This window comes from Arachis duranensis, chromosome 10 (genome assembly GCF_000817695.3).
Source record: "Arachis duranensis cultivar V14167 chromosome 10, aradu.V14167.gnm2.J7QH, whole genome shotgun sequence".
Lineage (NCBI taxonomy): Eukaryota > Viridiplantae > Streptophyta > Magnoliopsida > Fabales > Fabaceae > Arachis > Arachis duranensis.
The window spans coordinates 101,147,365-101,163,335 of NC_029781.3; the positions used below are offsets into that span (position 1 = coordinate 101,147,365).

General features: G+C 33.7%; 3 protein-coding genes across 4 annotated transcripts; 1 reads left to right on the plus strand and 2 right to left on the minus strand.

Moving 5' to 3' along the window:
• The first annotated feature begins 202 nt into the window (after positions 1-202).
• On the plus strand, positions 203-4,153 carry LOC107471507 (rhomboid-like protein 20). Of its 2 annotated transcripts, none has more exons than XM_016090992.3 (8): positions 203-401; positions 550-650; positions 1,229-1,369; positions 1,662-1,728; positions 2,224-2,375; positions 2,471-2,575; positions 3,027-3,149; positions 3,608-4,153. In XM_016090992.3, the coding sequence occupies exons 1-8, from the start codon at positions 377-379 to the stop codon at positions 3,773-3,775; spliced, it is 882 nt and encodes a 293-aa protein (XP_015946478.1). In that variant the 5' UTR covers positions 203-376; the 3' UTR covers positions 3,776-4,153. The 2 variants fall into 2 exon arrangements, with proteins under 2 accessions (XP_015946478.1, XP_015946479.1); XM_016090993.3 differs by having other exon boundaries at positions 2,474-2,575.
• A 746-nt stretch (positions 4,154-4,899) lies between these two features.
• On the minus strand, positions 4,900-7,722 carry LOC107471498 (uncharacterized). The gene is made up of 6 exons (XM_016090976.3): positions 7,078-7,722; positions 6,892-6,944; positions 6,624-6,688; positions 6,424-6,502; positions 5,831-6,133; positions 4,900-5,540 (listed from the first exon to the last, which is right to left on the minus strand). The coding sequence occupies exons 1-6, from the start codon at positions 7,512-7,514 to the stop codon at positions 5,386-5,388; spliced, it is 1,092 nt and encodes a 363-aa protein (XP_015946462.1). The 5' UTR covers positions 7,515-7,722; the 3' UTR covers positions 4,900-5,385.
• Positions 7,723-13,020: 5,298 nt separating this feature from the next.
• On the minus strand, positions 13,021-15,971 carry LOC107471532 (uncharacterized). Its single transcript, XM_016091020.3, has 5 exons — positions 15,494-15,971; positions 15,068-15,301; positions 14,792-14,894; positions 14,188-14,417; positions 13,021-13,564 (listed from the first exon to the last, which is right to left on the minus strand). The coding sequence occupies exons 1-5, from the start codon at positions 15,868-15,870 to the stop codon at positions 13,345-13,347; spliced, it is 1,164 nt and encodes a 387-aa protein (XP_015946506.1). The 5' UTR covers positions 15,871-15,971; the 3' UTR covers positions 13,021-13,344.

The window sequence follows — 15,971 nt, forward strand, 5'->3', positions numbered from 1 at the left end:
GGACAATTGATTAGGGACTGAAAATAATATTTACTCAAATTATTTTTCTCTTAGGATTTTTAAGACTTAAAATAAAACTTATTGATTAAATTATAAAATATTTACCATCTATGTTAACTTCTTGTATATTTTTTATTTTTCTTGTCTTATTATATTTATTTTTTTCAGTGAATAAAATACAACTGTTATTGGGGGAAAAAAAATTTACGTCAAGAAGAGAAAAGGGAAAGAAGAAGAAGAAAACAGAACAGGGGAGAAGGGAAGAACCAAGGTTGCGAGCGAGAGAGAGTAAAGAGAAGAACAACCCAGAAGAGCAACAAACACAAAAGATTACAACCACTGAAAAAGGTTGTTGCTTTCTGCTAACACTGCGAAGATGAACGGAGGCCCCTCTGGTTTTAGTGCGTCAATTCTCTCTCCCTACCCATTCAATCATCTGGGGTGTTGAATCTTTCACACCCCAATTTTCTTTTTAAGCTCAATTTCTCATTTATGTGACAAAGTTTGCGTCTTTTCGATTTGCATATTGATGATTTGTTTATGTTACAGCAAATGCTCCGGTCACAAGGGCTTTCATCATCGCCTCAGCGCTTTTCACAATCTTCTTTGGGATCCAGGGTCGTTTCAACTCTCTGGGGTTGTCTTATCAGGTGGCCCTTTTTACCTTTTTATTTTATTTATTTTTGAATTTAGGATTCTATTTGTATCATGTAATCAGGTTCATTGGGTTTCCTTTTAGGGATGTGTGTACAATTGGGTCTGGGTTTTAGTTTTCAAGTGTTTTAGGATTGAGTTGATTTTGATCTGCTGGGTTTATTCAGATTACTCTTTTCAATGCAATTATTTGGATTTTAATGTAGATTAGGTCATGATACTGTTTTAGTTTACTTCTACTTAAGGTGCCAGATTAGTTGTCATGGTATGTTAACCATGTGATAGAGGACTTATGGAGAGATGGAGGATTTGATATTAGTGGTTAGATTTCTATTGATGTGACTTTGAGATTCGGATTTATTTCATTGTTTTTCTTGGAATGTTAGTAAGGACACTGAGGGGTTATGCACTTCTGCTATCAGTGAACAAATCTAATGGAGAATATGCACTAAGATCTTCTGATACTTGTTCATGTTTTGCACTCTATAGTATATAATGAACACTTGAAAGGCTACAATTTTATAATCACTCAAACAAGACCATAACATCTCCCTTGTTCTTGTATTTCTGGCAGGATATTTTTGGAAAGCTTCGTCTCTGGAAATTGATTATGTCTGTATTTGCATTCTCATCGACACCAGAGATGATGTTTGGACTTTACCTGCTATACTACTTCAGGGTTTTTGAGAGACAGATAGGTTCCAACAAATATTCGGTAAGTAGTTTTATGTTTATGTTTATAAATTTCTCTAGAATTACTCTGAAACCAAGTTCAGTTAATGAAACGTTAGGCATAGAATAGTATGAGATTTTATATATCGTTGCAGATTTATGCATTTTCAATGTATTATACTATTATGTTCATTTTTCAACATATATACCCGCATCTCCCTTTTTCCCTCCATCTGCACTTTAGTATGCCAATCTTACATGACAAGAGGGAGAAGTGCTTTGTCTTAGATTACTATGTGTAGTTCTAAAATGTCTGTCTGTACCCTTCTGTGCAGGTATTTATCGTGTTCTCTGTATTAACTTCTCTACTGTTTGAGGTGATTTCTTTAGCACTCCTTAGAGGTATTATTCTCATTATTGATTGTTATAAACAACATGCCTTTCACTCAAACTTTGATTAATCTCTTTATGCTGCATCTTATTTCAATATATTTTGCTCCATCTTTCTTTGTTGTGCATGTCACTTCTATGGTGCTTGGTTTTCCTTCAATTTTTTTCTTCGTTGTCTTTCGACATTTTTGCTTTTGGTGGGCATTCTAAACAGAGTTAGTACTGAGCATATACAACAACATATATGGTTATCCATTGACAAGGAACTTCTCTTTATATGAGATTTTTATGTTGATACAACTTTGGGCTTCATTAACTTAAACATCTTTGGTGCCTTTGTTTTTTTTAATTTAGATAGAGCGGTTGTCTATTTATGGTGCTATTATTTGGTTGGTAATTGTATGTCACTTATTCGGATTTGATGTTTAAAGCTCTGTCCAAATAAAATATTTTAAGTAAGAATGTTTTAAAATTCTTGCATTTGAAGTTGTATGCTCACTCTTGCAGATCCTGCAGCGAAGCTAGTCACTCCTGGACCTTATGGTCTCATATTTGCTTCATATGTACCTTTTTTCTTAGACATTCCAGTTTCAACACGGATTCGTGTATTTGGTATCCCCTTCTCTGATAAGTCATTCATATATCTAGCTGGTTTGCAGGTAAATCATAACTGAACTATTTGTGCTTATATATTAATAACTATATGCATGTTCTGAACCATTCAGAGACGTAAAGGTAATTTATGTTATTTTAGCAGCTTGTGTTATCATCATGGAGAAGGTCCCTCTTACCAGGAATGTGTGGCATCCTTGCGGGATCCTTGTACCGTTTGAATGTCTTTTATATCCGAAAAGCAAAGGTAATTTTGAATCTACAATATAGGTTTGTTCTGTTATTTTAATTTTGAAAATTATGCGACAGTAATTCAGATGGCCTGTAATTTGTTTATCCATTATTATTAATGCAAGCTTCCATTAAGTAATGTGTGTATAAATTTATAGGAATAGGTTTAGTTGAAATTGGTTTGAGCCAAATCAATCTTTCACCTATGAGTAACTTTTTGGGTAAATTATACCAATTTCCTTTGAGATTGGCAATATAACATACTTACCTCACGATTTACACACCACACACACACACAAAAAAAACAAACAATTTTTATGTTCAGATCTTTTCCTTTCACACTTAATCCAATTATTTAAAATTTAAACCTTTTTCGATGACTATGCAGTATAGATTATTATACACCAAGTGATTACAGGGAACTTCTTGTTTTTACTCATTTGTGCTGATGTGTTGATGCTTTGCAGTTCCCAGATTTCATCTCATCATTCTTCTCACGATTTTCATTGCCATCCATGGGGAGTCCACGCGGCCCATCAACAAGGAATGTTGCGGGAAACGTACCATCCTATCCAACTCACCAAATGGAGGCAAGTTTTACTTTGTAGCTGTAACTAATATTGTTCGATTTCCATTACTATGGAGCTATCCATTTATGATTTTTAGTACTTGTTCAGATTTCTATGCCGCCATTATATTAGCATCTTATGTAATAAGAATGATTCCCTTTCCCCTCCTACTTGGATTGATATATATATGATGCATGAATATGTGATACAGCAGTTTCAAGTAACCCTTGTAGCTACGAACTACAACTGAGCATCATGGAGCTTTTCTTGGATTGCCTTATTGAAACATGTCTCACCCTTTGATGTAGGAGATTCAGCTGAAAAGTTCGTTGTGCTTTGCAATTTGATGAAGTCATTTATAGCATTCCGTTCAATGCAAACATTTGTTGCATGAAAAATATATGGTTTTTTCTTCTTTTTCCTAACTAATTATCAGTATTTTTGTTGGCTGACCGAAGTATTATATATGGTGGTTGCAGAGAAACTACCCTGCTCCAGTACAATATGCAGTAGAACCATCAGAGGACTCAATCACTACACTTGTTTCGATGGGTTTCGACAGGAACTCTGCACGACAAGCACTGGTGCAGGCCAGAAATGATGTCAATGTGGCCACAAACATCCTTCTAGAGGCGCAGTCCCATTAATTCCGTAAATGTTCCGTGTAACGAGAGCGACATTGTTCCGAATTGATACGCACAAATGATGAAGTATAAGGAATACACTAATCATGATGTGAGGATGTTTATGAACTTGAGGGATTCATGGTATTTATCATCCTCAGGGTTCCTCCTTTACGGTAATCATTTTTTTTCCACCTTAACTTGAATGTTTAGATATCCATCACAGGATTGTTAATTGATAGATGAATGAGAATTTAGAAGCCTGTACAAATAACTTGCACAATATGGAAATCATGCTTAATTGCTTATCCTTTGATGAGATGTTGAATCGGATATCTGAAGTGGCAGGTTCTTCTTTGTAGTACATTTTTATGCTGTTGTCTATGAAAGCAATTTTTTTATTTACTCTCCCCCTATATAAAATAGAAAGAGAAAAGGAAAGTATTTGGTTTTTGTTTCCGTTAACATAAAGGAAAAAGGAAAAAAATAAGGGAGAGATTTTATCATGGTTTCCGTTCCTTCCCAATTATAAAAAAGCAGAAACACTTGAAATTGAAACGGACTCCAAAATTTCATGTAATCCCATGATCACATCTCAACATTAGTATGCCGATGTAGTATGGAAATATGATTCAGAAATTTTGTAAAATGAGATGATGGGCATAAAAAGTCGGTGCCTAATTGACTCCTATTAATGCATATATTTATTTATTGGGCGTTCTTAAAACGTTGATACAAATATTGGTTAGCGATGTGTCAAGTTCCAACAATAAGGAAGATATCAACTAGATAGTTTGAGCAAAGACGAAAGTATGCAGCTAGTAGATCCTGCAGGATTACACACACAAAAATCTTCCCAAGAATGAGGTGGTTCTGTGATTTAAATATATGGCAATGCTTTTACCATAGAAATTTGCATACAAAACTTGGTTAAGTATAAAACAATCAGAGTAATTCCTCTGTATGACCTCATGCTCTTAACGACATCCCCGCTACGATAAAAAGAAAAATGTTTTATATTACAATACATCTAATTAGTTCCATCTTTTGCTAAATACCTACATTCTAATTTAGCTATCTAATCCAAGCATTAAAAAAGAGAATGCAAGGGAAGGATCACAGACAATAAACGCCAGCCACGAAATGCATTGGTATTCAAGTAATCGATGATTCGTTCATTCATTGATTTCGACAGTACGGATCTCTTAACACCATGGAAAAGAAATAAAACTAAATGCAGATAAAGAATAGAAAAAGTTAAAAACACGATACAAGGGAGATCATTTTCTTCTCACAACCTTAATTTTCAAGGAAACAAACTCAAATATGGAAAACCCAACTCGTGCCTCATTATGTATTAGAAATGCATAATATCTCTTAAATCCATTCAGCAAGAAGCAAGAGAAGTGGAAGAAGACTAGAACCCTCCCCCTCACAATTGCATTGGTTGAGCCGGCAATAACTGAGCAGAATACAGCCAGGTCCATAGAAACAAGACTTTAATCCTCTCCCTCAACAACTTCATTGGCAATAGACCAGCTTGGAAAATTTGATGGGTCCAGGAGCAACAAAAAGAATATAGGTGGCATCCGTTATCAAGGAAAGAGGATATGCATAAGGTTTTACAACTAGGTTCATACAGGGCTTATATCTACACGGCCTTTGTGGAGTTGAAAAGCTGGGGTTATCCAGCTTCCGCAGCTGCACTGTATGCCTGCCCAGTTGAAGTATCCCAAACGGGCATCGCAATGAACGCATGACAGTTTTCCCTCCAATGCGCCTTCCTCAACTGAGTGAAAGAGATATCAGTACAAAGAATTTGGCACTTTTTATGCATATATATGTCTCAACCAGTGTATATCACCAAAGAATCCAATATATGTACATCAGTCTACTTAATGAGATATGGTTAAGGGAACCACCCAGAAACGCTCCAAGATAGCAAAGCAAGAAAGAATTGGATACACTTCAAAATGTTTAAGACCACTCATTTACAAAATTATTATAATACTCTGCACTGACGTCATAGGTAATTGTCGAAACAGAGACACTATAGTATTGTAGTAAATGCTTTCTTACCAGCTTTCATCCACCGGAGAGGCTCAATAAATATGGACGAACACGATTCATTAGACTTGTTGAAAGGATTGCCACTTCTTCGCTTATGCCACTCAAAGGACGTCTCACCCTCACCAGGAATGTGATCTACAACATGTTCTTGCAATGCAACAATTCGTCGGCACTTCTTACAGCGATATGTAGGACTCCTATTAGTTTCTACTTTAGTAGCTCCTTCAACATCTGAAGAAATTTGGACAGGCATGCCAGGGTCTGCACCCAGTTTAGAACTGTCTATTCTTGACCCTGAGAAATGACTCTCACCTGAAAGAAAATGGACAAAGACAAATGTTACATAAGACGACATCAATTAAGGGTTGAGAACTTCAGTGTTCATAGTATAGTAGACTAATGGATTATATGCATACAATGTGTCATGCAACCAGAAAATCTATGACATGTAGCTTAGAAGCAACCAACAATTTTCCATACAAGTAGAACCAAAATTCTAAACAAATAGTACTTGTATTTATTCTCTATGCCACCTTGGAACATTAGCAAGAATGCAAGTTACCAGAAAAACATAACAGGGAGATGGATCCACAGTTACATACCAAGTATTTTCAGACGAAAGCGCTTATATATAGGACTGGAGTGATCAACCTTGAAGCCCATCTCCTCGAACATTCTCAACTAGAGCAGGAGAAAATAAATAAAAATAAATAATGCAATAGTTCTAATTGGTAGATAAAATAAGTTACAGAAGACTAAGATATCAGCAAGTCATACAAAGTTGACCCCATTCATATCACACCTGCTCAAGAAAGCCATCATTGGGGCAAACAAATTCATAGCTCTTCCTTAATGATTCAAGGGCATCTGCAGGGGGGAAGAAGATAACATCATATAAGATTGAGAAATGTCAATATTTCAATGGTTCTACTTTCAGAAAATAAGCCCGAATTAGAGAAGACACTCATATTTACATAGATACTGATGAGAATATTCACAGTGGCAGTAACAGAAGCTTTCAAAATAGCTTGTAATTAAAGTTGAGCATTCTAAAAAGGGAAGTATCACACCTTCGAGAGAGAGATTTTCCATTCTCATCAAGTACGCCGTAATCACTGCCGCACTGCAACAAAACAACCGGAGAAAAAACTAATAATAATAATCAAAACGCTTTCTTCTTTCTTAAAAAGTTAAAATATGAAAAATAAAAACGAAGGTAAAAAAGTTTTAACAAAAGATAGGAAGAGTGGTGGAACCTTCTAGAAACTCCGGCGAAGCAGTGAACCAAAACGGAACCTTCCTTCCTGCTACGATCAATGAAGTCGATGCAAACTTCGAGGTAATCAAGCAAGTCCTCGTTCTCCGTGTCCTTCAGAGGCACCGCCATCCTCACAAGCTTGAGGTCACGTCCGGCGTACTCGAGAGAGTAGAGGAGCTTCTCCGGCGACAAGGCACACTTGCCGGAGTCACCGCTGCCGGCGCCGGAAACGTAGACCTTGTTGATCTCCTTTACGGGGATGGAGACGGATGGGCGCCATTCGGAGAAGAAGGAAATGGAGGCGGAGCTGAGGACGGAGAGTATGTGTGTGAAGTCTCCTCCTCCGGCAGCACCGCCACCTCCACCGTTCTGGAGGATCTCCGCGGCGTCGCTGATGTTTCCGATGAAGAGATTCTCGCGGACAAGGTAAGGCATGACGCCCTAACCCTAATTACTTTCTGTGTGTGGATTTTATGATTTTTCTGGAAATTTATTTGGTGACGCTGATCCAATTCAGAAGAAAATGGAGGGATTTCGAAACAGGTTTCTTTTTCTTCTGTTTTTGTGCGCTCAACTCAATTCAATGACTCTATCACTACTTTCTTTTTTGTTTTTTCCCTTTTCAATTTTTAATTTCATAATTTTGAGTGTATCGTGCATGTGGGTCTTGACTTATAACTTAAAAGAGGAATAAATAAATAAAATAATCACATTAATTTTAGAATGGAAAAGTATAAGGAGTCAATGGTCTAACTGTACAATGTGTACAATGGAGGTTTAGGAAGTATTAAAGATATGACCATTATTAGTGTTACATTGTCCTGTCAGGTTACGCTTTTTGGATGAGTGGGTTCATGATATGGTATTAGAGTTCTAGATCCGAAAGGTCAATGTTCGATCTCCAAAATCAACTTAAGTTTTTGGGATGAGTGATTTTACGGAATGGTTATTTTGGATAGTATAAAGTGATGTTCATTTTATTCATATACCAAAGATTTAGCCCATTATACACATTGTACGCTTAGGTTATTGGCTCCCTAGCACTACCATTTTAAAATTATTCTCTACGTCCAAGATACAAATTTTTATAATTACAAATCATTTATATTTACGCATTATATATTATTACTGAACGTTTTTTAATTATTGCACGTTCTTTTTTTTATTTTTCTTTTTCATTATTTTCATCGTTAACACTACTTCTTCCTCCTCCTTCTATTTTTCCTATTTTTTTTTTCATTAGAATTTCTTCTCCTCCTTTTCTTTTTTCTTTCACTTCCATTATTAGTTATCTCATTGTTGAAGATAATGAATAATTCAGGTTCAGATTATCAATTAAACTAGAACAAAATTAATTATTGTTTTAAATCCAATCAAATGGCTGAGGTATGGTTCAATTCAGAAGAAAAAAATGTAGTATTAGAGAAAATATTTTTCTGTATTTGCAGCAAATTTGGGTGTAACACGAAAATATTTAAGTATATTTTTATTTTGATAAGTTTTACATAATTCAAAACTCTTTTTCTTCCTCCTTCTCATCTTCTGCTATTTTTTTTCTTATTAAGCTTTTCCTTTTTATTTTACATTCTCAAGTTTCTTCTTATTTTACTCTTTTAACAATAATAAAAATAAAAAAAACAAACAAAGAAGAAGAAAAAATACATAATGTTGTAAAATTACTTGGAAGATGATGAACTTACATTTATTTAACTAAAAAAAAGAAAGAAATAAGAAAAAATGCAGCATTAGAAGAAATATTTTTCTGTATTTACAACAAATTTGGGTGTAATACAAAGATATTTGGGTGTAACACAAAAATATTTAGATGTATTTTAAGAATTTTGGGTGTACTTGTATTATGATAAGTTCTGCATAATTCAAAAATATTCTTCTTTCTCCTTCTCATCTTCTGTTGTTTTTTTTTTATCATCATCACTATCTTCTTTTTTTTTTCTTATTCATATTTTCGTTTTGTTTTACCTTCTTAAGTTTCTTATTCTTTTACTCTCTTAACAAGAATAAAAATAAAAAAATCAAACAAAGAAGAAGAAGAAATACCTACAAAATTACTTGGAAGAGAATAAACTTACATGCATTTAACTAAAAGAAAGAAAGAAATGAGAAAAAAAAAGAAGAAAAAATGTAGCATTAGAGGAAACATTTTTTTTGTATTTGCAGCAAATTTGGGTGTAATATGAAAATATTTGGATGTATTTTTATTCTGATAAGTTCTACATAATTCAAAATTCTTCCTCTTTCTCTTCCTTCTTCTCATCTTGTGGTGCCTCTTCTTTTTCATCTTTTTATTTCATATTCTCATAATTCTTTTTGTAAAAAAAATCAAATAAAAAAATAAAAAATACATAATATTATAAAATCAATAGAAAGAGAATAAAAAAAATACAGTAATAATAATAATAATAAATGATGATAAAAATAAAACACGTAAAAAAAACAAAAAAAAAGAAAAAGATATTATATTAAACAATTTAGTTATTAATATTTAAAATATTTCACTAGATAACAAATGAAGTATGAGACTCAGAGTCCCAAACGGAAGTAAAATTATATGCGGCAAACGGAAGTAAAATTATATGCGGTAAACCTTTGCTTCCTAGTATGTCTTTTATAACTATATTCTTAAATATATTTTTTTTTAAATTAAGAGTGAGATTCAAATCGTGATCTTGAAGTGAGTATAACTATATAAGAAAGCTATGTTATATGGGTTATAGTTTATGGTTTTTTTTTTATATAAAAATAAAAGTAGTGATATATTTTAACATTGTAATTTTTGATTTTTTTAAAAGTGTGGAAGATACACAAATTGGAGGGTCCGATTTCTATACTTCAAATTTTTTAATTTTTTAACAGAAATTTTTTGATCCGATTTTTATACTCTCACAAATCCCTCGATCCGATTTCACAAATTCCTCAGTCCGATTTATGTATCTTCACAAATCGGACAGTCTAATTTCTATACTTCTCACAAATCAGACGGTCCCATTTTTTTTATCTAATTAAACAGTTTCACATTTGAGAATAAAACCCCATCAACTCATATTTTAAAAAAACACAGTTATTACTCCAATATCAAAAACAAAATTTGATAATCCGTTGGCATCTTCTTAAATATTAATTGAAACAAGAAATTATTGTTGTTTGATTAAAATTATTTAAAAAAAATTATTACACGTATCTTTTAACTTATGGAGCATTTGAGCATTTAAGGTTAATTAAAATAAGTTTAATTATTTTATTAATTTTTTAATTTTATTAAATTTTTAATTAAATTTTTATATTTTTTTTAATTAGACTTCTATACTATATTAAAAAAACAGTTATTATTATTATTATTATTATTATTATTATTATTATTATCATGCAACCTGCTGTTTAAGCAACAATACAGCAGAAAATTGAGGTCCATTATTATGTGAAGATGGATGGCTTTGCCACTGAATGATGACAAATTGACAATGCTATATCGCCTTTCAATGAGGAGAAACAACTGAAAATGCTTAGATTCTCTCAAGAGTAGAGTGTTAATGAATTTTCTTTATTTTCTTCATGTTTCATTTAATTTATAACCACAGGTAAAACTCAGATTTATCATGTCATGATGGAGAAGATTCCAAGTTAAGCAGACACATGACAAATGGCATTTCAATTTTGAACCCTTCAGCCTCAGGTAGTGAGTGGCTTGATAAGTTGATATCCTACACCTAATCTGCATTCCTTTTTCAGGGTCAAATATGTGGAGCCCTAAGTTGCATGATGTGTCTTCCACCAAGTACTAGGATTAATGTAATCAAATTACTGTGACAGACATAACCGGTGTTGTTAATATAAAATGTACTCAAATATGTGTCATCTAGAGATTAGATCACACAAGATCAGACTTCTGTAACAGGTAGAAAGATATTAAAATTAAAGTAACAGAAGCTTTGTTGCTCTATCCAAGGGGGTCAATCAAAAACAGATTTACGTGTGTAATTAATTAATTATAATAAAATTGAAGATATGAGGCAACGGAGGAAAAAATATGACAGGAAATATACACATAAAAAATACAGACGCTAATAAATGTATCCATATAAAAATAAAAAGACAATTATAACCATAAAAAATGGTTTCTGTGTGTCAAGAATACTCTAACGTTGGTTACATAATTGGTCTGTTAGGATACTTTTGATATAGGTAAACCATTTTTTGTAGTTATAATTGTCATTTTATTCTTACATGAGGACATTTGTCAGCGTTTATATCGTATAAATAATAATTTATTCTAAATGAATATTTCGAATTCGAATTCTGATATTATGCATGCGAAAGCTTAATTTATTGACCAATAACAAACCAATAAATGAAACTCTGAATGGTGACGATAGAAAACAAAAGAATGAAATATGGTAGGGAATTTGATTCTGGACAATTAACAAAGTGTTGGCAAATTGGTATAGATGCTATTTGAAAGCAACAGAAAGTGCACACACATCACACACGGGAATGTAGGTTCCACTTGCGTCCATCCAAGTCATACAATGGAAGAAACACGGTTGACACCAATTTTGCTTCTTTGTTTTTTTTTTTAAGAGATATATTTGACTCAAATAAAAAAATTGACACTCTATTATTAAGTAAAATAAATATTATTTCATTTTTTGACAGGGAATCCCATAATTATGTGATATACACCACCAATTTGTAATTTGTATGCTTAGGAACTTAGCAGAACAACGGTAGGAAATCTGGCTAGCACATCACATGCACACGTATCATTTATACACTTCAGTCTTAGCTTGTGCTTAACCAATCAAAATTTGCCACTGTACACGGCTGTCTTCTCCACAAGAGTTTAAGACAGCATTTGGTTTATGTTTTTTTAAAATAGATACATAGAGACATAAACATTAAAGATATAGACACAAATTATTAATAAATATATATTGTGTTTGATAAAAATGTAAAAAATTAATAAAGAATAAAAGTGTACAAATTAATTATATGAAAATTAATAAAAGATAAAAGTGTAAAAAATTGTGTCCAATTAATTGTGTATTTATGTACTAAAGTATTTATTCAAAACTTGTGTCTCAACAAACAAAATAAATATATACTAACATGTCTATATCTCTTTGTATGTGTCTTTGAAACTAAAACGTTGCCTAAAAGAAAGCCAACAATAAATAAAAACAGTTCAAGGAAGAAAGGAAGAGACAATAAGAAGACAGCTATAAACTAGTTTTGGGTCACATACTCACATCACACTTGTTTGAAATAATTTTTTGGGTTTAAGTGGGTATCAAACCTACATCGGAAAAGGAAAAAACACTATCTTAAGAGTTCTATACAATTGAGCTAGCCTTATTCAACACTTGTTGGATATAATATAATTTACTTCCTTTACCTTAACTTTTGATTAAATCTTTTGGCTTCCAAGACAGTTTTAAATATCAACTATATGTTAGGAAATCTTAGTTGCTTTTTATTTTTTATTTTTTGAATTTTATAAAGATAAAAAATAGTAAAAATAATAAAATTCAATTTTTTATTTTTAGCTCATTTTTTTTCATAAAATTTTAAAAACAAAAAATAGTAAAAATTAAATTAAAAACACAAATCAAGCGAATCCTTAATTTTCAACCCAATTTCTTAATGCAATAGAATTTGTGACTACTGACTAGTAAGTAGTAACTGAATCTTGGATTGTCTATTTGGAACACTAAAATCATAGAGATGCTCTTTGGACATTCAAGAATAAAAACTGATTATTCTACTAATTTTACATATAATATTGTAATAATTCATCCATTATTGGATAACATATGTATATCCCATTAAAATTCAATTCTAAACTATTTAAATAGATCAACTCAGCATTCTATATAAAATAAAAACACCAAACATAACTCTTCAAAACAAATGGACATCCCATAAATTACGGAAAGAAAAAAAATCCTTGATTGGAATAATTGAGAGAGAAATGCTAGAATACATAAAAGCAAACGATAATGAAACCAAAGAAGAAAGAAAATAGGTGGCCTCGTCAGCTTCAGAGCGAAATAATACATGCATTTTAGTGAATGAATCTAATTTTAGTTCTAACTAACCTCAAAATTTACAACATGAACTAAGAAGACTCACATTTCCCCTTAGTCCCTTACTCAGCATTTCTTCCCAAAGATTTGGGGTTATGCAATGTTTCTACCTAATGTGGATTGATTACAAAGAAATTGTAGTGTACTTTGTATGCATATAGGTGTTAGCATGGTTCATCTGCTGTGTAGACAGGTATTTGCCAAACTTTTGTGTTCTTTTTGGGATCATCGGTGAGGCTAAGATCCGTGTCATCTTCTTTGAATGTTCTAATAAACGTTTTTGCACCCATCATGATAAGCCTCTCCACCATGAATAACTCGTAATTGTTCTCTATCAAGGGATCCAGGAGATAACTGTAGTTTGAAGAATATGCCATTTTGTACCTGCAAATTTCAATTTGCATCATCATGAACATCAATATGACTGGGTAAAATCAAAGAACCAACCACAATAGAATTGTGTTATATGTTCTTATAGGCCATGGAATGGAACACACACACACTCCATCTATTGGATAGGGTGTGGACTTAAGTGATGTCCAAACTGTATATGAACACAACATTTTCACAGCAATAAGTGAACCAATAGAAAGCAGATACAACATATGATATATCCCAACTTAAGAGAAAATACCTAGTCTCATGTCTCGATGAATGCACACAAAGAAACAAACACACATACACACAAACACAGAAACATGCATGCAGATGAAGTCTTCAGTTTCACAGCTATGCAGATTAGTATGATACAGCTGTTGGACCGTTTGATAACTCCAGATGTAATTCTAACCTAGAAAATGACACACATAAATCCAGTATGTAATGCACATCCTTTGATGATTCCTGAGTGACAAGTATTTCATATTTATAACATCAGAAAATTGAAAAGATCAACATCATCCAGTGATGAAACAAATACTCTAGATGATGCCATATAGAATCATATACTATAATACCTTTAACAGATTCAATTTTCTAGGAACCCATATGCACAATAGAAAAGTTACCTGACAGCAAGTGGTGAAAAAAATCCAGGAGTCCTTTCATTTGAAGCAATAAATAAGGTTCTTCCAGGAGGGACCCACTTTGCGATTCTGCAGAGTATAAATTCCGCTCGTGTATCTCTGTCAAGGTGAGGATGCAGGCTCCTTGCTACTCCAAATCTGTCCTTCCTGGTTTTTATTTTATCCCCACGACGGACATGTATGGCATCATACTCACCAAGTTGTGCTTTGATCTGTGACCAGTAAGAAGGTCAGAAATTGAACAGTGTCACATAAATGAAATATGCAAGCAGGGATTCAAGAAGAATCTAGACAATAACATCCAACCCTTTGCATGATTTGAAAATTTTCACAAACAAACTTCTCACTCACTCACCCTAAACCTTAAATTCTCATCTATAACCTCTCAAAAGGAAGAGAAAAGGTGTATTATAAAGCAATGAAGACATTTGGCCACAGAACACTGTAGGCAAACTCTAAAGTATATTATAAGGGACTACCATTCAAGTAATAAACATCTTACAAAATATGAAAATTCAACGTATCTAGCATGAGAAGTTTACCAAACTTAAAGAGAAACTTTAAAGAGATTGCGTGTCAGGTGGACCTTTTCTGCTGCATCTCTTAGTTTATGTGCTGCCATTGATGGCAGAAACGAGTATGGCAACATTATAGCACTACGGTTGTTTCGATCCTTGCATTCCATAAACCTGAAACACCATCATTACTCATATATCTCAGTAAAATTGGAAATTTTCAGAAGAATAATTTCTACTGAGAAGTACTAATTAAGTTCCCAGATAACTGCCAAATATTAGGAGGAATCCTGTATGTACATGGTCTCATAAACATAAATCCCTAGGCATGATTTTACAATCCCTACCAAGAAAGAGGGCTAGCGGTTCTGTTGATAAGCAACAGAGTCGAATAGCGACTATCTTGTTTAAGCTGGAGGCGGCTAACACCCTGCACATGTGCAACTCCCCTGGCTCCCAGCTTCATGGTGGTTTCCAGAACACGATACCACTCCTTTGAATTGTCCAAAATCACAGGAAGAGTCTCGGACATCCTGTCCACGTCATACAAAGAGTCCATGGCGCAAGAACTCCCTGCCCAGCTATAGCCACAAAAAACGAAAGCTAACTAAGCAATGCAACATAAAAATAATAAGAAAATAACAAAAACACAGTTGCAGATGTAACAGTTTCTATAACTGAATCACGATAGCAAGAGCAGCTGCATCAACGAGAAAGCAGATTTAAAACCATGACAAGCGGACACATGAATTGAGTAATGAGAAAGAACTCACATTTCCTCTGAAGTAGCATTGGCAAGCGAATGATGAAGGATCCCTTTCTTGTTGTGTATGGGGTTGATGCACATCCTAGACGGCATGACAAAGGTTCTCTGGAGGAAGAAGGCTTCTTCGAGGGCGCAGCGGAGGCTTGATTCCTGGTGGCCCAAACCCTCGCAGGAATCGCAGTGTTTTCCGGGGCAATCGATTCTGTGGCCCCAATATAGGTACTTTCGGTGTTGCGGAGGATTGGGATTTGAAGAAGTGGTGGAGAGGAGAGAGAAGATGAGGAAGATAATGGCAATGGCGGTGACTGCTGCTGCTAGCACCAGGATCGGGGATCTCGCTGATTTCGTAGCTTTCGATTTCGAGAACCCTCTCTGAATCGCCATCTTCACAAACAACAGTTAACAGTTAAAGCAACTCAAGTATTGTCATCAACGCTTTTGGATCTATCCTCAGCTTCTCAGAATCAATCTACCTGCTCAAGTTT